Raw genomic sequence first — 23,265 nt, 5'->3', positions numbered from 1 at the left:
TGCCGAACATGGAGAGCATCTGAGCAGCTTGGGTGCGGAGCTGAGGCATTGTGTCAGGAATGAACCGTGGAAACTGTGCGGCGCCCACAGCATCATACTTTGACTTCAGCGTGTCGTTGCACTGGAGTTCAATCAGCTCCATTTGGATGTTGGTTGGTGCATTTTCCACATCAACTGCGAAGGGATTACTAAGCAGTTCAAACTTGCATTTCTGGGCATCGAAGTCGGCAAATCGCCGGCTAAACTGAACACTGAGTTTTTCAGCAAACTGTGCGCATGGGAACACGCCGGTAGAGATCTGCGCTTTTATGGATTGGCAGCAGGGAAAATGGCAAGGGTTTCCTTGCAGCATCTGATTCTCCCACAGGCACAGTTTAGTTTTGAAGGCCCTCACTGCAGCGTACATGTCTGTGATGATGCGCCCCCGCCCCTGAAGCTGCAGGTTCAGCGCATCGAGATGGCTCGAGATGTCACAGAGAAAGGCCAGCTCACACAGGAACTTTTGCTCCCGGAGCTGTGCTGTATCCTTCCCTTTGGTTTCCAGGAATTGACATATTTCCTCACGCAGCTCGAAACATCTGTTCAGTACTTTTCCTCTGCTTAGCCATCTCACCTCTGTGTGATACGGCACGTCTGCGTATTCCGAACCACACTCCTCCAGAAAATATTTAAACTGGCGGTGATTTAGACCTTTGGCTCTTATAAAGTTAACTACCTGTGTTACTGTGGTCATAACATGTTCCATCTTTAGGGCTTTGGCACACAGTGCTTCCTGATGTATGATGCAGTGGTAAACAGTTAGCTCACCTGCACAGTTCTCTTCCCGCATCTTCTCCCGAACCATGCCCACCAGTCCACTCTTTTTACCCGCACATCGCTGGCGCACCATCTGTCGTTAATCCAACGAGTTTATCCCACGGCAGCTTTATTTCAGTTACACATTTGGAAACCTCCTCAAAGATTTCCTTTCCTGTGGTTGTGCCATGCATTGATTTGAATCCTAATAGCTCCTCCGTAACACACAGATTTGAGTCCACTCCACGGATGAAGACTGACAGCTGAGCAGTATCAGATGCGTCGCAGCTCTCTCCACAGCGAGGGAGAACGCAACAAAATCTTTTCCCTTTTCATCAGCTGGTCATACAGATTGGTGGCAAGATCACATGTGCGATCAGCTACTGCTCAGGCTCACGTTTGAAAATGCTTGTTTTTTCTCTGGGCATACGAGGTCACAAACCTTCATCATGCACTTTTTCATGAACTCTCCCTCATTAAAGGGCCCTGATTTTGCGATCTCTGCTGCCACTATATAACTAGCCTTTACAGCAGCCTCGCTTTGTGATGTGGCTTTTTTAAACATATTCTGTTGTGAAACCAAACTTCTTTTCATCTCCTCTACTTTCTGGCTCCTTTGAGTCATGTCCAGGTCCTTGTATTTGTCATGGTGTTTGTAGTGTCGTCTAATGTTGTACTCCTTACTTACAGCCACGTTGACTCCACAAACAAGACAAACAGGTTTGTCTTTTACATATGTAAACAGATATTCTGCCTCCCACTTGTCCAGAAAGCTCCTGTTTTCTGCCTTTCTTTTCGCCATTTTTGGGAAGGGTTAGCTCGCTGACAGTTGTAGCGTCTATGTTGCTATGACTACTGTCACAGAGGAGAGAGCGTTTCTGGGTCCTGTCCTGATTGGCGCGCGAAAACAGCAGAGCATTATGGGATTCGTAGTATTAGTGGTGAATGCGCTGTATAATACCGGCGGGCCAGCTCTAGTAGTAATTTGGTAGCGGGCCAAATATAATTACCCCGCGGGCCAAATTTGGCCCACGGGCCAGAGTTTGACACCCATGCTTTACAGGCACTATCCTCTTCCTGCTCTCACAGCCCTCTGGTCTTGTACTCTGCTGTGAATGCAACAGGTCCCCAGCGATCTTATCAAAGTGCTGTGAACACGGGAAACAATGACTGCTCGTCATTATCGGGGGTTGCCCAGGACACCCCTGTCCCCTATCAGGGTGGCTCCTCAGTCTGACCTGATGGTGGAACTTGTTTCCTGGCCCTTTCATGTCAAAAGGAAAGCAGAGGATGAATATGTTGGTCCGGAGTTGTTTGCGGACCTTGAAGGTTACCAGCGGACTCCCCCTGTGAGAGGGTTCCCCCCTGTAGGTGCTGAAAAGCAGGCTGTGGACGTGTCTGCTACAGTTGTCATGGAAAGAGAAGCTGTGCCCACCATCACAGATCAGAATGCAATGGCTCCAATGGCTCTTTTTCAACATCTTGACCCCTGTTGGACAAGGTCAAAACCAAGTGCTCGCTGGTTCTGTCCCAGGAGGACCTTGCCCACCAGGTCTGCCAGACCTCACCTCTCCAAAGAGCCCAATGGTTAGTTGGGAAAAAAGGCCTTTACTGTTTAGTATTGTGTAGTTGAAAAAATAATGGAAAGTTTAAAGTTTTGCTAAATCACAATTTGGGAATCTTCGGAAGGACTACTTACTGTAGTGTTGCATTATCTGAAGTATAACCATTGTAGATCAACTGTGAATAATTAATCACACCTGCATTTTGAAATGTAATTGGAAACTTTTTGAAAGCATTTATTTATGAATTGTTAAGTACGAACACGCCTACATTCGCATTAATAAGGCACTATCGCACCCTCTCAACAGGAAGCTCCTCCGTCCACTGGTCCAATCAAAATCAGAATTATTCGACAGGTATAGAAGAATATTTCAACAGTTCAGGACACAAAGCAGCCCACCTAGGATGGCACTGCTCAGTCAGGATTGTTCAAAAAGGATGAATCCACCTCCGTTCTCCTGTCCAGGCAGACTGTGCAAATGGAAATTGTCTGACAGTTTTTGCTGTTGAAGAAACCACAGAGACAGACATTGTCCAGAATAAAACTGCCCAGCCAGACTTTGTCCAGAATGAGACCAACCAGGCTGAACAGCCCAGATGTAAATTGTTCCTGCTCAAGTAATAGGAATCAAGGAGGAACAAACGTTATGGACAGTTTCAGGACCAATGGAGTCTGTGAGGGCAGACATGCTTGACCCTGCCCAAACTGTTCCTGTTCAGATTCACTTTGTGCAAACTAACACTGTCCAAAGCAACATTGTGCAGACTGAAACTGACCCGACTGACCTTGTCCACACAGAAATGGTTCATGCAACAAACTGTACACAGGGATTTTGTGTAGACCAACTTTCTTGAGACTGAAACCGTGCAGAACGAGACACTGCTGAGACTGAAATTGTGCAGACTGCAACCTTCATTGAAACTGCGCAGAACAAAATTGACCTGTCGAACTTTAACCAGACTGAAACTGTGCAGACAGACCCTGGGGAACCAGTGGGGAACCAGTGCACAGTGGAACTGTCCTTACTGACATTATGCAGACTGCGACTGGGCAGAGGGACCCAGCCCCAACTGACTTCAGATATTGTTCAGACCGACATGTCAACCACCAATGAAACCGATGTGGTACCCACCAATGACACTGTCAATTTGGTCGGTGTAGGGCTGTTGCCGTGACCACCGGTCAAAATTACACGTGACCGGTTAGTCAAGATAATTAGGCTTCTCCAAGCTCTGCTTCTCCAAGCTCTGCTTCTCCAAACTCTGCTTCTCCAAACTCTGCTTCTCCAAACTCTGCTTCTCCAAACTTGCTAACTGCCTGGTACTCAGCACTATTGTCCCTTTAATCACTCTAACATCAATGCACATGTGTTCGGAAGTCTATTGATAGCTCATGTTGTGCGAGAAAACAACAGTGATGGCCGCTAATAAAAAGCGGATCCTATCCGCTTTCTATAGGCTAGGCCTAGTATATTTATTTCTCAACGTTCCTAATATTAAGCACATAGTTTCTTTACAACCGGTGCATAGTCTACCTGGCTGGCATGAAAATCAACCACAGGAAAAGCTTCCTCCATTCACTATTTAAATGCATAGATGACACATTTTTTTTTTTTTCTCGCTGTCCCTGTTTCGATACAGGTGCATGATAATGGTCCATTCTAAATCAAAATTCCACACATTATTTAGTGTATGTAAAGAATAGTCTGATGGGTGACAATATTATCCTATCGCTTGTGAATTATTTATCACTTGTGAATGATGCCCTGCATAAGAAATACTTTTTTTGTGACTTTTTAGAATCATAGTCGCTCACCTCATGTAGCCTAGCCCATAGGCCTATATGTTTTTTGATAAGGTTTGTATCACAACTAAAGTGGCCAAATGACTTCTTACAATTAAGCACATTAATCTGCTTTAAAGGGGTTTAGAACCTAACTGGTATACATAAGCAATGCGTGGGTTTCAAGTTTGTTGCTGAAGATAATTTTTACCATTTAAAAAGGCATATTTTATAATAAAAGCATTATATGCATAATCGCATTTGCAATGACTTTTGGTTATGGTGTTTTCCTGCTAATGGAACATTCGTGCTTATAGCCTACTGCCATGTGCGCATTGCTGCGTTTTATAATATGAAGAAATAGCCTAATAGTTTATCAACATTTTAAGCTAAATGTTCTGATCTGTTGCGTCAGCCACATTGCGTAAAAAAGGTTTTGATGCTAGTGGCTGTATTCATTTGGGCTCTATTTCATCCTACAGCTGTCCCAGGCTATGTTTGGAATATTTATTTCTTGAACAGAATAGGTTGACTTTTGTACTATGGGGGATAGTAGATTGACATAGGCTAGTGCTTTTGCTGTTCTTTATGCCTACTCATCTTGTTGGCTGACAAATTAAATGTGGACAGTTCTTCCAATATCTTCAATATGCACATATTTGCGTCCCCAATGTGTCTGTCTTCACTTGTAGCCTGTGAGAAAGACCCAATCGTGATGGGAGAAGGGCACAACAGCCACTGGCTGCAAAAGGCATGGATTTTTTTCGTTAGGGTGAGTTATGGCCAGGAAGGGGATGTCGCTGTGAAATTTGAGGCATTGTCAAGTGCTTGTCAAATTGTGAATGACAGACTAATGAAGTGTGTACAGCCAGTGCAAAAACAAAGCATAGCTCATGCCTTTCAAGTTACTTTTTTCAAATAATCATGCAGCCTTACAATGTATTCAAAATCAAAACATAGCCCAAAGTTTCTGGCACAACTAAAGTTACGTGAATAACTTTATAGCACAAAGGAGTACCTATTTCTTTGTTAACCGCTCAACACAGAATTGCCGCATGTGCGCACTCCCTCAAATCGTTTGGAGAAAATATCCTTTCTATTTTATTCAGCTTTGTTCAATTGTATTCTTCATAATATAAAATAATGCCACGGAATTCTAAGCAAATCTTGTCTGAAGTGCACAAGTGTAGCCCACAGCCATTTGGCATAGCCAGATCAGGACCTAACATAAGGACAACTCAGAGTATGCTATTCTGCTCTTCTGAAATAAGACTACTTTTTCTTCATATCACTTCTTTAGACCTGTCTAAAATAAATGTATTTATTGTGAATATATAGGCTACATTACATGAATTTATTAGCCTTTTTAAAATGTAGATGTTCCAAAGGTCTGCATCAGTGGCATTTAGGCTGTGTTTATGTTAATTAATGGTCAATTACCATGAGACTGACAGTTATTTGCTTGACAATCACCGGCTGACAGATTTTCGTGACCGCTACAGACCTAGGTCAGTGTCCCCAACTGCCCTCAGGAAGATGACATTGACCTCACCCTTCACCTAGCAGTGAACTCTGCTCTCCTATAGAGGTAAGTGTTTTGCTTTTAGTCCAAATCGACCATGTTAATGCCCAGAATCAGAACTTACTCCAGCCTGTACAGCCTTTCTGCACTCTCTTGACCTTCATATTGAACAAAATTTGAAATATTGTGTATATATGTATTTTAATTTAAACTCTTCTTGGTGTAGTCTATACTCTAATGGTATCTGTTTCTAGTTTCATTGGAAGCATTTTTATGGCCAATTTCCTTCATTTTTTTTTATACAATCTGAGCTCAAAGGATGAGTCTTTCTCCCCACGCAGTAGTAAATGTAGCCCATCTCTTTTGCTGTCATACCGGAGTGTGATGACAGTATGGATGATTTTCATGTCGGTGCTGCTGACAGTATTGAAGAGCCTGGGTGCCAGGTGTCTGTTGGGCTTAATAGCAGGTCACAAAAACATTATTTCCTTTATTGTAACATTTGTCAACCAGAAAAACAGCACAAATCATTCTGTGTGCATGACTTCAGTGTGGTGGTATGTAGCATCATATTGAGTTTGTACATGCACGCGTTCGTCATATTGTGTGCACCATCATGGGGTGTAACGTCTCTGTAGTTTTCTTCAGGTGCCCCGCCAACCCGCTTCTGCCGCCTCCCAGGTGTCAAAGGGCAGGAAACTGTCGTTCAGGTGAGCCAGACGGACGTGCCGGTAAGGCCAACTATTTGGTTTCATCGACTGCATGTGTTATTGGTTTGAATGTGTTAATGTCAGATTCCCCTGCTCACACTGGTTTATACATCCTCCAGCAGCCAGAGTCTCCTTGCTCCTCTATGTTGAGCCCAGACAGTCTGAGGCGCACCCCCTCCAGCTATGACCCCCTCCTGGCCAGGAGGAAGCTCACCCCTGTGTGTCACGTGTGGACGCCGCTTCCACAGGAAGTGTCACATTCTGCCCATCTATGCCTTATCCACCACATAAGCGTGTTTTAATTAACCAAGTTAATTGCATTCTGAATGAACATGGAGTATATTTTTCTTCAGCCCTGAATTCAGGTAATGTGCCATTTCTGTTCACGAACAGAATTGTTGTTATCTGAATCCTCTGCAAAGTGCGCCTACATTGTCTGTCTGCATAAAGCAGCAACATTTGTACAGTAGGCTCCCCTACTGTTGCTGTTCTAATGTCTCCACCCCATGAACTGTTAGGTAATTTTGCTGAGAATCACACTTATCTATTACTTCAATAATTGATGTCTTATTTCAATCTGTATTGTTTAAGGACCTCTGAAAATGTGGGCCCCTGTGTGGAAAGATGTTTCACTGTGGGCCCAAATAAAGCATTGAGATTTGTCTGTCTCTGTATTGGCCAGATGTGTGTGTGTGTGTGATGCTGCTCTCCCTGTGAGTGCTGGCAGTGTCGGCTGTGCCGGGACTTCTGATCTGGCGTTGCTGCAGGACTACAGTAGGACTGACAAAGAACTCCTGACCAAATGGTGAGCCTTTTTTACTTCGTAGAGCATGTCTGGGCACGTCTGCTACCTTTCACCTGGAATATGCTCATCTGGGTACATACGACTGTGCATGCTCAGTTCTATGAACATGTCTACGCATGTCTGGTATTGTTTGCTGTGTCCGCATCTAGTACTTATTGACCCTGATCCTATTTTAGTGGAGATGGTCTGTTTTTAGATCCAGGGAATCATTTTTGAATTGAAAAAGACAAGGGTAGAATCAAAATGTAAACCATGTATTTCTGATGTGACCGGATCTTGATTGGTTATTTTAACTCACTCATCCAACCCACAGTTTTTTAGTCTGGCCATTAAATCACCATTGCTTCTGTTAGTTTGCCCACTCCAAGGTGCTTGTTTGTCCAGTGTAGTCTACAGCAGTGTTTCTAACTCCAGTTCGCCCAACAGCACACATTTGTGTTGTTGCCCCAGACAAACTAACCTGATTCAACTCATTGAGGGCCTGATGATTAGTTGACTAGTTGAATCAGGTGTGCTTGTCCAGGGCTACAACAAATATTTGTGCTGTTTGGGGTACTGGAAGACTGGAGTTGGGAAACACTGGTGTGTGTGAACCATCGCTAACCCTTTGGGGTCGACCCTACAGAGATGTGAGCGCCTACTGCTTGTCCTTTCATGCAAAAAGTGCAGCATTGTCCTCTACAGACCAGGAAAGGTAATCGACAAGTGCAACTTACCGCATTTATGCATACACATCCTTAGCATCCCTCTTTTAGTATTGCCATAGATAGTGTTGGCTATTAAAATGTCACACATAATCACAAGACTTTGAATATCGATGTGAATTTAATGTTAATAAAGAATATGTTGGTGATGGTGTTCACTGGAATGTTTATTGCCAAGTAGGTTGCGGACAAATGACTGGTCCCTTTAATGAAGAATGACTTCAATTGTGTGTGTCAGATATACTGTATACAATTGCAGTTTGATGTTAGTCAGTTGTCTTGACTAGAGAAATATTGTATTTTGACTCTCCCTCTCCTTAGCTCTCTTAACATCGTCCTGATACGGGGACTGTTGCTGCGAAAACCTCACCGAACCCAGTCAGAATTTGTGTCCGGTGTCTGGCTTCTCCACACACTGTTGAAGAGCGTGAAGGTGAGGAGACTCACAATGGATGTGTCCATGACTCGGCACCCGGATTTGCCTATAGAGAAATATAACGGCTACAGTTGCATATCTTTTGCTTTACCAAAATCCCCTAACTCCTACCTTCCTGGTAAATTGTGAAACAATTTGTCAGAGCTTTGAAAGTTGGAAAGCAGTATTCTATTGCGCTCTTTAGTCATCAGTGATCTGGATCTCTGTTGCTCTTGACCTTTCATCGCCCTTTTCTCAGTATTCCAAGTCAGTGGACCGATTTGAGGCATGTTTCGGGAGGGAGCTGGTCAAAACGCTTGTGGGGATCCTGCATATATATAATTTTTAATTTAATATTTTTTTTTTGTTAACTTAACACTTATTTTTCTTACAAGCTCTTAACCAACAATGCAGTTAAGTAAGCATTTCACTGTGAGGTCAACACCTGTTGTATTCGGCGCATGTGACATACAATTTGATTTGATTCAGTTCTGGCCACTCCAGGACAGTCCAGCGTTTCTTCTTGAACCATTCCAGGGTGCCTTTGATATTTGTTTGGGGTTGTTGTCCTGCTGAAATTGCCATCAACCTTCCAACCGAGACCAAGTGTTTGGACACTGGGTTGAACATTGCACTCCAAAACACCTTCATAATCTGCTGTTTTGCTTATGTACAAGGCCCCAAGCACCAGAGGCAGCAAAGCAACCCCACAGCATTATCAAACCTTCCCTATGTGTGTAGTTATTTTCTTAATTTGGTTGTTGGTTAACATAGGAAGCCCCCACTGCTGAAGAAGACTCAAGAAAGCCTGATTGAATGCTGGACTGTAGTGGAGTGGCCAGCCAATATTCCAGATCTAAATCCCATCCAAAACCTATGGTAAGAGCTGAAAATAGCAGTTGGAAGAATAAGAGCAGTTTGCTGTGAAGTGGGACAAATTGCCAGTAGGAAGGTGCAGCAAGCTCATTGATGGTACAAGAAGTGTTTGTCTGCAGTTGGCCAAAGGCTGTAATTTTGTCTGCCAATTGTTTTTATTTTCTAAATTAGTAGTTTGCAAAAATACAATGGGTTCTAGAATGTTGCAAATCCAAGGTCTGGAGACAAAGTTCTCAATTTCAAACTATTTTTTGAAGAAATGGGGAATTAATTGAGAAGTGCAAGGGTGCCAACTAGTTTGTTACAAAGTTGATTTTTACACGAGGGATAAACAATGTTGCACATGGTTTGGCTTTTGGGGTTTAATTCACCTTTTTGTCTATTTACAATAAATACTTATGTGCATCTTATCTCTATGATTTTGTCTTGATCAAGTTTGGTAAATGTCATAACTCGGTGAAAATCTTACTGGGCACTACTCAAACAGGACCATGGTAAAGTAGAAATGTCCATAATATTACCACCAGCAGGTGGCATTGGTCATCAGTGTATTGACAATGCATAATGTTGGTTCCCCCATCATGTAGGTTCAAAAAGCTCTATACGTCTTTGCTCTTATGTCTACGGGGTGGGATAACTATTAATTGCAGGTTATTTTAGCATCTACACGCAGTTTTTGCCTTTTTGGTATAGATTGTTCTGTTAATCCCAAAATGATGCTTAATTAATTTGTGTCCATTTAATAACTAAACTCCAAAAACAATGGTGAAGATAAAATCGATACATTTGAAGGTTAGTAATGTATGCTATTGTGTTTTTAATCCCTGGCACGTCGTTCGAGACGAAGCGCGTTGGCCGCAGACAGGCGCACAGTCCTCATTGGCCCATACTTTTTGTCCATCAGCGAACAGGGCCCGCCTATCCTTTATAAATTGCTAGACCGCACAATCCGAGGGAGTTCACTTTGTGTATCCTACACGTTGAGCAGAGCCACGGAAACCGCTGCGCCCTTTTAACAAATGGTTGTCCAAGTAAACCAGCCAACTCGCCACTACAGCAAAACGATGGAAGGAAGTCAGCAAAAGGTGGAGGCTAATGTCTTACTACTTGGAGCTGAAAGCGTCGGTAAATCTGGTGAGCATAGTTGAATGAATCCTTAAAATTGAATTGCACTTTTATTCATGACGTTGACAGTCTGTGCACGGTGAAGAGGGACTTTTTTTGTGATCGTTGAATGTAGACAGGAGTTATGACGGCCAAATGCAATGTGAAATGGATTTCCTGGTGTAATACATTTTACTGATCAACATGTCTCATTAATTACGCAATGTTGTGTCCTCAGCTCTCACGGTGCGGTTTCTCACTAGAAGGTTTATCGGCGAATACGGCGATATTGGTATGTGTTGGTCTTTTGACTTGATCCATTGATAATTATACAATTACCATCAAATCAATAGGTTACAGTAGATCAAACCATATGGGAAATGCAGTCAATCACCCTGACGCACTGCTGCGTTTATATATAAATGGTTCGGATTTGTTTTGCATTTACAGAATCTATCTACAGTCACACTGACCGAATAGAAGGACGGGAGATCAGCTTTAATATCTGGGATTCGCTTTGCCCCCAGGTGAAAGAACATTCTAAATAATTTAGGCTACGTGATAATAGCTTTATAATGGTAACGACAGACTTTGATTAGTGGTTACTCAAACAGGCAGAGCATACTGGCGTATTTCTATTCAACAAGGAGGCTAAAGGGTTGACTAAATACATGTATTTTATCTTCATGTGTTTTAGAATGGTGAGGTCGAGGGACACATCAGCGACAGACAACTCCAGTGGGCGGACGGTTTCATTTTGGTTTATAGCATATGTGACCGTGCCAGCTTCAACGTGGTGCGGCAACAGGTGCAGCGCATCCAGCAAGCCAAAAGCAAGTTCCCCGGAGCCCATCCCATCATTATCGTGGGCAATAAACGTGACCTCCAGCATCGCCGCACTGTCTCCAGCGAGGAAGGACGCCTCCTCGCTCTTTCCACGGACTGTGGCTTCTTTGAGATCTCTGTAGCGGAGACATACCACGAGGTACAACTGGTATTTCACGAACTGCTCGACCTTATCCGAGAGGCGAGGGCGCTCAAGAAGGGGGCAGCTGGGATCAAGGGTATTGTGAGAAGCATGTCCGCCGTTTTTGGAAGGAAGAGGACTGAGTAGTTCCAATATAGCTGAATACGAGAGACGTTGAGGTGTTACTGTAGTTCTGCATCTAAACAGCCCAGGACTTGTCCGTGCATAAAAAGGATGGTTATGTTTCCATATTGGAATAGGTCCATGCACAGCTCTATGATTTAGGCCTAACTGAACTCAAGCCGGTTGGATTGTTACTCGAATGAGATGATTGACAATCAAATCCTATCAAACTGACAGGATTCAGTACTCTTATTTGTGTCAGAGGTCAGGTGGCCTAAAGTAGCAGAAAAATGCCCTTAAATTGCCAACTTGTTAGATTGCCTTGCAACATGAGATACAATTGCCAACTGTAAAGCAGAAGGGTTCTTGTTTAAATTCCTGGAAGAAGTATTGTGGAGAATCTATGTGCAATAGACAACTTATTTCTCTTCACAAATCTGTATAAGCATGCAGAATGTTCTACAGGTGAGGTCTGCTTGGTCTTATCATTGGCACAATCCCTTGGACTATTGACAGTCTATGCAAGACAGATAAGTGAATGTGTAGCATTATAATGGTGTGATCATTACATTTGCTCCCTTAGACTCCAGTAGTTTTGCTGCGTTTCCATCCACGGCACCTACATCAATCACACCTTTTAAGGTGTTTTGAAAGGTCAGCCAGTGGGGGACCATTCTCTGTACATTAATGTCAATACCATCTATTTGTCTGAGAGTGCTGTACATTTCACGTCTTTGAAGAATGCCGAGGCCTACTTGACTTTTTCATAGGGGTGTTAATGCAGTGGACAAACATGTCTATTTCAATAGCCTACTGATTCTATCATGTTTTTTTTTTGGTAACTTTTCATGAATTATGACAACTGAAGTCATGTTTGTTATACAAGTCATTACTTTAACTGTACAAAGTTTACATAATACAGAATTTGGTTGTACAATTTCATAATAAAATGTGAAATGAATGCTTAAGTGAAGTCTATATTTTTCTTTTTCCAAACACAATGTCAAGCCATGCTGGTGATCTTTAACGTGCTGTAAGAGGGGAACATCTTCTCACAATCCAACTAGAGGTAAAGATTAACCAAGTCACATCTCACTCCTCTCCCTGGATGCTTAACAAATTGCTGACAAATCTCAACGAACGTTTCCAAGGTTATTCGGAGAGAGAAATCCTTTAGTGCTCTCTTAAAACATCTCATTCTGTCAATGCAGCGCCAAGATTGCAGGACTGAGTTTACCAAACCTAATCCTATAGACTCATTATGGGGACAGCAGCCAGCCCCCATCAACGTTGACCTCCTAACCAAGGTCAACTACAAGGGAAATGCAGTCAATCACCCTGACGCACTGGCACATCAGCTCTGCCTTCAAAGCCATTTCATCCACTGCATTCGACTTCTCTGACCAAATGAAACGGGAACAAACAAACATCCTCGTTCACATCAAAAGAGGGGAGCTCGTGCCACTTCATTGCCCCCTTATTTACTCACAGGTTCACTCATACACTTGACCTTGTGGGACCAGACATGATCTAAATGTGGGATGCTGACTGACTGTTGTGGCCAAACATGGGAGTTCTCTAGTCACAACACCAGGGCATCGCAGATCTAGCCCTAGCAGAAACCACGTCTCAAGGGACAGTTTGGTTTAAGGGGTAGGGAGGCTATGTGGGGTGCTTTGAATATGCTGTGCGTAGAGATATGCACATCCAGCAGGAAGGCTATGTAAACAAGGTCCCGATGAGCAGTTGATAGTAGAATCAGGTGTTAGTGTTCAGCAGGGCTGCAGAAGAATCCTGCATACCCAGGAGTTCTCCAGGAGGAGGGTGATCCTCTCCTGCAATAACAAGCAATGGGGGGATTCCACAATGACATACACTGCGCTTGAGGCAGTCCCCAGAGATACTTGAGTCCACGTCTCCACACGGTTTTAAAACGTGTATTGCATGTGTCCTCATTGTGAGCATATTCCCTGGCCCCTCCCTCTATGCAAATTTTTGACAGTCTTTCGAAAATAATATTTATTTACTTTAAGACATATTGTTGCCATAAGTCAATGGTTCCAGCTGTCAATTGATTTTAGAGGGTGGCATAAATGTTTATTTAAATGGTTTTACTTTCCAGATCTGTCTACACTAAGATATCTAGTCACAGTGCGTGCCTGACTACCTCTTGAGGTGGGCAGGAAGATCAGATCACAATTAGTCTTTTAATCATCTACATCTGCCTCAAAATCTGGACTCAATCGGAATGTGGATCAGGATAAAGGATGCAAGTTACAGCCAGGTCTAAACAGGGCTAAAGGTGCAAAAAGTCCATGGCCCACCTTCTGTAATACAGAGCCTCTCATTCTTCGCCACGTGTTCCTGTCCTTACCACCACTGGTTGCCACAAGTTCACAACCTATTCTTCACTGACACTCCTCGTTTAGGTCCCATTCCTCAGACGTAACCACATTGGGATCACCAGGTCTCCTCCAGGCTCTCCTTAACCTTTACAAGAAAATGCTTTAAGAGAGAGAAGGAAGTGGTAGTCTCAACTGTCTAAATGAGCTTCCTTTTCTTGTTGTGGACATACAATGATGATGATATCTCATACACATAATACTGTAATACATTACCAACACATGTCCATAGAGTTAAGGATTAACTAAAGGGATAGTTCACCCAAATGTAAAAATAAAAAAAAGAAGCATACTGGTTTCCTTACCCTGTAAGCAGTCTATGGACAAGGTATGAGAGCATGAGTTTCCTTGGCATTGTTTCCAAATGCTTATGTTTTAGCGTTTGTGGCGCAAATCTCATTCATATAATTCAAAAGTATCTCAAATGTATTGTGAAGCTCAACAAAGTTACTCATAGATGATTTGAACACGATGGACGAAAATGCTAATATCCGACCCGTGACTTGAATGGGACTAAAATGTCAGCATTTGGAAACAGTGCCAGCCACTGCCAAGGTGACTAAACCAAAGCATGGATCGCTGTCATACCTTGTCCACAGACTGCTTAGACGGGAAAGAAACTAATTTGCCCTCAGAACAGCCTTAATTCGTCAGGGTATGGACTCTACTCGGTGTTGAAAGCATTCCACAGGGATGCTGGCCCACGTTGACTCCAATGCTTCCTACAGTTGTCTCAAGTTGGCTGGATGTCCTTTGGGTGGTAGACCATTCTTGATACACATGGGAAACTGTTGAGTGTGAAAAACCCAGCGATGTTGCAGTTCTTGACACAAACCAGTGCGCCTGGTAACTACTACCATACCCTGTTCAAAGGCACTTAACATTTTTGTCTTGCCCATTCACCCTCTGAATGGCACACATGCACAATGTCTCAAGGCTCAAATCCTTCTTTAACCTGTCTCCTCCACTTCATCTTCACTGATTGAAGTGGATATAACAAGTGACATCAATAAGGGATCATAGCTTTCACCTGGATTCACTTGGTCAATCTATGTCATGGAAAGATTTGGTGTTCTTAATGTTTTGTGTGCTCAGTGTACTGTTCAATTACTTGTATTTGGTATTTAGAATGAAGTACTATCAGTATGCCATACTGCATACGGTTATTAACGGTGTCCATGGAGACCCACAGCGATACAAGGAATGTACAACTCTGGCAGGGGTGGGAGTGGAAGATTTCCCTTTTTTCACCATGGCAACTCTTATTTTTCCAAGGCCTGTTGCACACATACATAATAATACTTAATGTACAGTACAGCTATACAGTGTGTGATGTAACGTATCTGGGAGAAGGGGTGGGGTAAATGCGTCTATTTGGTAAGAGGTTCCGAGCCGATATGCAAATGAAATGTTATGAGGACCATTCGTTTAGAGCATTGTCTCCTGTTCTGAAATCCACACCCTCCCACTAACTTCCATCCTCCCGAAAAATGTGACGCAAGCAACAACAAACGCTGGGTTCTTCAGTGCTTCAGCCAGTACTCATGAAAATGGATGTGAAGGTGCATGGCAACAACACCACCATTGTTGACACTTGTCTGTCAGGAGTGGGAGGGATCGTGCCAGTTGGAGAACAGGTTGCTGTGCCACACAGACTAAGAGCTGTGTGATGATGTCATCATGGTGGGACGGAACAGAGAAGGGAAACACGGTGTCCATGGCAACCAGTGATGTCACTGTTGCCCACGCTCTCTTCCCTCACGCCATCAAGAAATCAAGCACGCACCACCGGGAAGATCCCACAGAATGAACTCTACTTCCGATCAGCTGCGGGGGGGTTGGGAGGTTAGGGTCATGTTGGCAAGAGATAGTGGGTGTTTTTTTTTTATCGGAAACACAGCGAGGATTCTCTGGAAGCCCCCGGGGGTTTAACCTGTGCCAGTGAACGAGGAGCATAGAAACACACCTCACAGCTCCTTGCAGGCACGTTGTTAACACATGCTGTTGACACACACACACACACACACACACGCACGCACGCACGCACACACACACATATATATATATACCAATCAATAATGACCAGAAGGCAGACAGGGATCAACAACATGGATGACAGCCATGTCAATACTATCGGACAATTTGTGTTTGGTTGACAACGCAACCAACTATCAACATTTGAAAGGAGATGTGTATACTGCTTGGATAGTTCTGTCTGAGCCACTGGCTTTTGTATTTTTTTACACCCTTTTCCTCCCCAATTTCATGATATCCAATTGCGATCCAATTACGATCTTGTCTCATCACTGCAACTCCCCAACGGGCTCGGGAGAGGTCGAAAACATGTCCTCCGAAACATGACCCGCCAAACCACGTTCTTAACACCCGCCCACTTAATCCGGAAGCCAGCTGCACCAGTGTGACGGAGGAAACACCATTCAACTGACGACCTAAGTCAGCCTGCAGCGTCGTCACTCTGGAGGCCCTGAGCCACTTGCTTCATCCCATTACTTAACTTTTATTTTTGGTTGAGTTGGAGAAGTGAATCCTGAATCTTGCAATCACACAAAATAAACCGCTCTAGGGATGCTTAAGAATGTTAATCTTCACCTTGTACTTCTACCAAGCCAGATGAGGAGGATGGCTTCCTTCCAAAGGAGATTTTACTTCCCACTAGTCACAGACATCAATTCAACGTCAATTCCACGTTGGTTTAATATAATTTTATTGAAATGACGTGGAAACAACATTAAATAAACCAGTGTTCCCAGTGGTACTTTAAGTCTGGGTTGTTGTTCTAAGCATGTAACAAATGCATTTGCAAACAGTGCTATAGAGACGGGTGGGGTGTTTACCAACAAAACCGATGTGTGCACTATTACGAGGCCAAAAAAGACAGGGTTGGCTTACAATCTAAGGATTATTGACAACATGTAAACTATATTTCGTCTGAAAATGTACATTTGCCCAATAAGCACTTGCTGTCTCTCAAATACACTCAGCAAAAAAGAAATGTCCCTTTTTCAGGACCCTGTCTTTCAAAGATAATTAGTAAAAATCCAAATAACTTCACAGATCTCATTTGTAAAGGGTTTAAACACTGTTTCCCATAATTGTTCAATGAACCATTGACAATTAATGAACATGCACTTGTGGAACGGTCGTTAAGACACTAACTGCTTACAGACGGTAGGCAATTAATGTCACAGTTATGAACACTTAGGACACTAAAGAGGCTTTTCTACAGACTCTGAAAAACACCAAAAGAAAGATGCCCAGGGTCCCTGCTCATCTGCGTGTACGTGCCTTAGGCATGCTGCAAGGAGGCATGAGGACTGCAGATGTGACCAGGGCAATAAATTGCAATGTCCATACTGTGAGACGCCTAAGACAGCGCTACAGGGAGACAGGAAGGACAGCTGATCATCCTTGCAGTGGCAGACCACGTGTAACAACACCTGTACAGGATCAGTACATCTGAACATCACACCTACGGGACACGTACAGGATGGTAACAACAACTGCCCGAGTTACACCAGAACACACAATCCCTCCATCAGTGCTCAGACTGTCCGCAATAGGCTGAGAGAGAGTGGACTGAGGGCTTGTAGGCCAGTTGTAAGGTAGGTCCTCACCAGACATCACCGGCAACAACGTCACCTATGGGCACAAACCCACCTTCACCGGACCAGACAGGACTGGCAAAAAGTGCTCTTCACTGACTAGTCGCGGTTTTGTCTCACCAGGGGTGAAGGTCGGATTCGCGCTTATTATCGAAGAAATGAACGTTACACCGAGGCCTGTACTCTGGAACGGGATCGATTTGGAGGTGGAGGGTCCTTGGTCTGGGGCGGTGTGTCACAGCATCATCGGACTGAGCTTGTTGTCATTGCAGGCAATCTCAACGCTGTGCGTTACAGGGAAGACATCCTCCTCCCTCATGTGGTACCCTTCCTGTAGGCTCATCCTAATATGACCCTCCAGCATGACAATGCCACCAGCCATGCTGCTCGTTCTGTGCGTGATTTCCTGCAAGACAGGAATGTCAGTGTTCTGCCATGGCCAGCGAAGAGCCCGGATCTCAATCCCATTGAGCACATCTGGGACCTGCTGGATCGGTGGGTGAGGGCTAGGGCAATTCTCCCCAGAAATGTCCAGGAACTTGCAGGTGCCTTGGTGGAAGAGTGGGGTAACATCTCACAGCAAGACCTGGCAAATCTGGTGCAGTCCATGAGGAGGAGATGCACTGCAGTACTTAATGCAGCTGGTGGCCACACCAGATACTGACTGTTACTTTTGATTTTGATCCCCCCCTTTGTTCAAGGACATATTATTCAATTTCTGTTAGTCACATGTCTGTGGAACTTGTTCAGTTTATGTCTCAGTTGTTGAATCTTGTTATGTTCATACAAATATTGACACATGTTAAGTTTGCTGAAAATAAACGCCGTTGACAGTGAGAGGATGTTTATTTGTTTGTTGAGTTTACATAGCCATATTAGCAGAGACGTGGCAACAGTCAAAACACTTCAAAACAAGAGAAGGTATCAATAACGAGATTAAACTAGCTGAAATGAGCCATCTACCATACAGTCTTTTACCTCTGAGCTGTGCATGCAGTATTGTTGTGACGTCGTCAACCCGTCTGTCTATATTAATAGAGAATAAAGATTGATTGATATAGACAGAGCTTTTTGGTAACGTGTGTCCTTAAACCTATGTCAATTAGTAGCCCTTTCATACCTAAAATATTTTACCAATCCTGCTTTTTTACACCATCTTTTTGGTAAATCTAGAAGAGGTGGGAGATAAAAAAAAAACAAGGGAAAATAAAAGCCATGATTCCTTTATTTTCACAGAACCTGTAACCAAAATACAGGAATCGGGTCTGTGTGAATGGTCCTCTGCTTTTTTGCAGGTAAATCCATTAACACTTCCATTGTTTAACACCTTCCTAAATTGAAATGCACCCCCCCCCCCTCACCCCAACCCCAACACCTACCCCTCCTAATTTGCCAGTTATCCACTGACATGTATAAAAGCAGTATACCTGCAAGAAAGTGGTAAACAAGGGGCTGTTTGAAAAGGGGTCATAAAAACTGAAATGGAATGAAAACAGGATGCTAGCTGACTAAGCCTATTTACAGTGCACGAGGAAGGTACACAGGCGCTCACACACATTCACATGCACACACACAGTGTGGAGTAAACGGATCACTCCAACACTCACTGTCGGTGTGCCTGAGGGCCATCTGTGTCTTTCTCCAGACACGTGCACAGATTGTAGTGCCCCTCCAAATCAGATTGGTCTATAGAGACCCTGCCTTTCTGTGTGCAATGTATTATTTTCTCTCTTCAGCTGCTCCCCCACCTCTCTCCCTTTCTCTGCTTCTCTCTCTCTCTCTCTCTCTCTCTCTCTCTCTCTCTCTCTCTCTCTCTCTCTCTCTCTCTCTCTCTCAAACATAAACAGCCACACTGGAGCACTCCTAAGGTGAGTGGACGGTGGGGTATGAAATTATTAGGTTCTTAACGGTCTGTTGACGCACAAAGAAGATTAACTACTTGTGTCATTGTGTCCTTGTTGCCTTGTACTCTGTGTCTTACTGTGTGTGTGTGTGTGTGTACACTGCTTCCATCCCTCTCCTCACCCCACCCTGGGCTTGAACCACTCACCCTCGAAGCATCGTTGCCTATCACTTCACAAAAGTCGCAGCCCTTGCAGAGGGAAACGACTACTTTAAGGTCTCAGAGCAAGTGTCATCACCGGTTCAAATGCTACTAGCGCACACTGCTAACTACTAGCCATTTCACACCGGTTACACGTGTGTGAGAGAACGGTCCATTGACAGTGAGTGAGAGTGTGCATGTGAGCATTTGAACGTGTCTGTTACTATTAGTCTTTTATTTGACTTCCTCCTGTTAGGTACATCCCTGATCAAACGCATCTTATCTCCACACCCATGGTTTTTACAGGACTTGAACTCTCACCTTTAGGGATTGGCTCCTTGAAAAGGCTTTGTTGGGTGAGTGTCTGACTCCTGAGATGCAATCAGGAAACCTCAATGACTCTGTCTATTGAGCTGCCTGATCTACATCTGGGTTGACCCTTGACCTCTGACCTACACGGGCACTTTGCTACATGTAGCCTGAGTCACCTAGCGGACATTGTATGATACTGACTCTATTGATTGGCTGAGGGCAGATGACAGGACTGAAATGTCAGATTATATCATAATTATCATAAATGTCAGGAAAAATGCTAAAGCAGTCCTGTGTCGGAGGATGGTCTCGTGGTAGTGCTGCCATTTACTGTACAAATAAATAAGTAAACAAGGATCCATTGGATTGTCGTTCATATAGGCTAATTTCATTTCTCAGTGATAAAATAGTACTTTGCCATCAGCGTGTAGTTTACCTCTCTATACGTAACCTCAGCCTTTCTGTCAAGCTCACTTTCTTCGAGACAAATAGACATGTGCGTGAGTCATTTTTTGTTAAGCATAGCTGAATGTGTAAAACCCATAATTGTAAGTAAGTGGTTTCAGGTAACAAGTCATCTGAGTCATCTGGTAGGATTGGCCTTCAAGTTTGCTGATCTCACTTTCTTTGTTGAAGGAGGGCACTCTTAACCCAACCCCCAGACTGCATCTTGGCATCCATCATGTCAAGATAACGACTGTCAAAATGCCCTTTTGTACATGCGTTCTTTTACGTTGGAAATCCAGACTGTTGAGGGTTAGAACGTCCATTTCAGCAGTAAGGTGCCTTGTTATCAGTGTTCCCTTGGCTGAGATATTAGAAAGCTCCTCTATTTGGTAGACAATGACTCAGCCCAATAGCTACCTTCCCATGGGGAGTGGTGGACCCCTAGCAGAGTCCACTAATCATTAAGCTCCATATTCAATTGACTGGAATGTGCTCGGTACCACTCGCACCCTGCCAAGAGCTCCATTCACGACCCAGCGAGAAACAAACAAATGTAGCTGCTGTTTGTTGATGCTAGCTGGACGGACATGCAGGCCCAAAAACAGACACTCTGTAGACAGCTCTCTGCTAGACACGTCCGCATGTTTACTACCATACTCCGTTAGGTATGAACATTCAGTGCACGGTACTCACGTGAATGCAGAGATGTACTGTAAGTACGAAACCTATTAAAGTCTTATTTCAGCTTATTTGGGAAGTACTACTGCTGGGTACAGATATATTTTTTACAACCCCCACCTTAGAGAAGACGAGAGGGATCGCAGGATATTTTGTACTTCTACCTATACCACACACACACGCACACACACACACACACACACACACACACACACACACACACACACACACACACACACACACACACACACACACACACACACACACACACACACACACACACACACACACACACACACACCTCATTGACAGTGTCTTACTGGCATGTTTGTGTGTGTCTTTGTGCCTATGGCTTTATGTAGTTGTTTTTCTCTATGTAACAAACTCACACACCAATACTACTGTGTCTGGGGAGAGGGGACCGGATGAGTGTGACCCTGCTCGGAATGAAGAGTTGAACGACATGTGACGCTTTCTCCACCCTCCAGACGTGGCGTAAAAGAGAAAGGTGTTACCTAGACAGTTGCACAACTATGGACTCTAGCGTGTATGTGGTGTGAGTGTGCCGGGCCTGTCCTTGTGTTTTGTCGTGTGTTGCTTTTATCCTGCTACCCCCTTTGTCAATACTGAGAAAAGCTATTGGATAACAGTGGAGCGTTGGAGATGTTGCATTGGTACCACTTGCTGTGTGGTAGCAGAGAGAACAGTCTATGTCTTGGGTGGCTGGAGTCTGACAACTTCCACTGACACTATCTGGTATATACATACGCATTACCCTCTGTAGCGCTTTGGTACCAGGCGGTGATGCAGCCGGTCATGATGCTCTCAATGGTGCAGCTGTAGAACTTCTTGAGGATCTGAGGGGCCCGTGACAAATCTTTTTAGCCTCCTGAGGGGAAAGACGCATTGTCGTGTCTTCTTCCCGACTGTGTCGGTGTGTGTGGACCATGTTAATTCCTTAGTGGTGTGGACACTGAGAAATGGGACGCACTCGACCCGCTCCACTACAGCCCCATCGATGTGGATGAGAGCGTGGCCGGCCCTCCGTTTCCTGTCGTCCACAATCAGCTCCCTTGCCTTGCTGATGCTGAGGGAGAGGTTGTTGTCCTGGCACCACACAGCCAGGTTACTGATCTCCCTATAGGCTGTGTCATGGTCGTTGGTGACCAGGCCTACCACCGTCGTGTCGTCAGCAAACGTAATGATGGTGTTTATATGTAGGAGGGGAGAACAACAAATCCTTTGATCCCTCTACATTTAAACCATTCACAGCAAAACATAGCTACACCCACCATAGAGACATTTCCCATACTGAAATGTCACATTGACACTTTGAACCTTAACACACACACAGGACAGAGTAAATTTGGTTGAGAGCATTTACAGAGAAAGGTCCAAGTCATCTACCAGGATGAACATCCCACTGCTGACATGCCTCTGAAGCTAACCAGGTTTGGTCCCTGGATGGGAGACCAGATACTGCTGGAAGTGGTGCTGGAGGGCCAGTTGTCAGCACTGTTTCCTCTGTTCTAAAAAAAAGAAAAGAATATCCCAATGCTCCAGGGCGGTGATTGGGTAGGGTGCCATCTTTCGGATGGGATGTTGAGCGGGTGTCCGGACTCTTTGTAGTCACTAAAAATGCACGACTCTCTCTTTAGTGGTCCAAAACAAATCATCATTCTGGGAGGATAGATTACTGTTATGTGTTATGGAGAAACTTAAGTCTGTCACACACTACATTATCTTAATACATCTCCCCGTTTTAAAACAACCCTTTTGGATATGAGAGGAACACCTGGGAGCTTGCGTGTTGTGAAAGGTTCAAGATAAACTGCCTCGTAATATGGATGATGATGCAACCATAGGGTTCCAAAAATGTACTACAGTATGTTTTTGGCTCGAGGTTAACACAAATTCCACCAGTTGTTTACATTATTTAAGTGCATACGATTTATTGTTACGTTTTATTAATATTGAGGTCCAGTTAAACGAGGGATAACCTACATTACACATTACACATTACACACAACTTCCTGTTGTGCAATACTGAGTGACACAATTCTCATCACTCCTTTTCCTTATAAAGCAGGTATAGCAGACTACGTGCTTCAGCGGTTCTGTTCAGCTAAAACTTTTCTCCCCTGGCTTGGCTAGTATGAGCTAAAAACATCCATTGTTTTGACCTGACAATTAATGACAAACTCCAGCCTGCATCTGTCCTGGTTGAACTCTGAAGTCACTGCATATTGGCTCCAGGCCACAGAAAGCTAGCGGTGAAAATAATCTATCCTCATAAGTAGACCAACTTCACAATCAACTTGAACCTTGCTCCAAATCACCCCCCTGGACAGCAGCAGGGGACAAACAAGGAGCTGATTGGCTAATGATTAAC

General features: G+C 44.0%; 1 protein-coding gene across 1 annotated transcript; it reads left to right on the top strand.

Moving 5' to 3' along the window:
* The first annotated feature begins 10,126 nt into the window (after positions 1 to 10,126).
* On the top strand, positions 10,127 to 12,335 carry LOC139372644 (ras-related and estrogen-regulated growth inhibitor-like protein). The gene is made up of 4 exons (XM_071112420.1): positions 10,127 to 10,307; positions 10,516 to 10,569; positions 10,728 to 10,804; positions 10,975 to 12,335. Exons 1-4 carry the CDS (start codon positions 10,193 to 10,195, stop codon positions 11,389 to 11,391), a joined length of 663 nt encoding a protein of 220 aa, XP_070968521.1. The 5' UTR covers positions 10,127 to 10,192; the 3' UTR covers positions 11,392 to 12,335.
* Positions 12,336 to 23,265: the final 10,930 nt, after the last annotated feature.

This window comes from Oncorhynchus clarkii, chromosome 18, assembly GCF_045791955.1.
Source record: "Oncorhynchus clarkii lewisi isolate Uvic-CL-2024 chromosome 18, UVic_Ocla_1.0, whole genome shotgun sequence".
NCBI classification, from domain to species: Eukaryota; Metazoa; Chordata; class Actinopteri; order Salmoniformes; family Salmonidae; genus Oncorhynchus; species Oncorhynchus clarkii.
The sequence above is the reverse complement of the archived record's forward strand: the minus strand, read 5'-3'. Positions and strand labels throughout refer to the sequence as shown.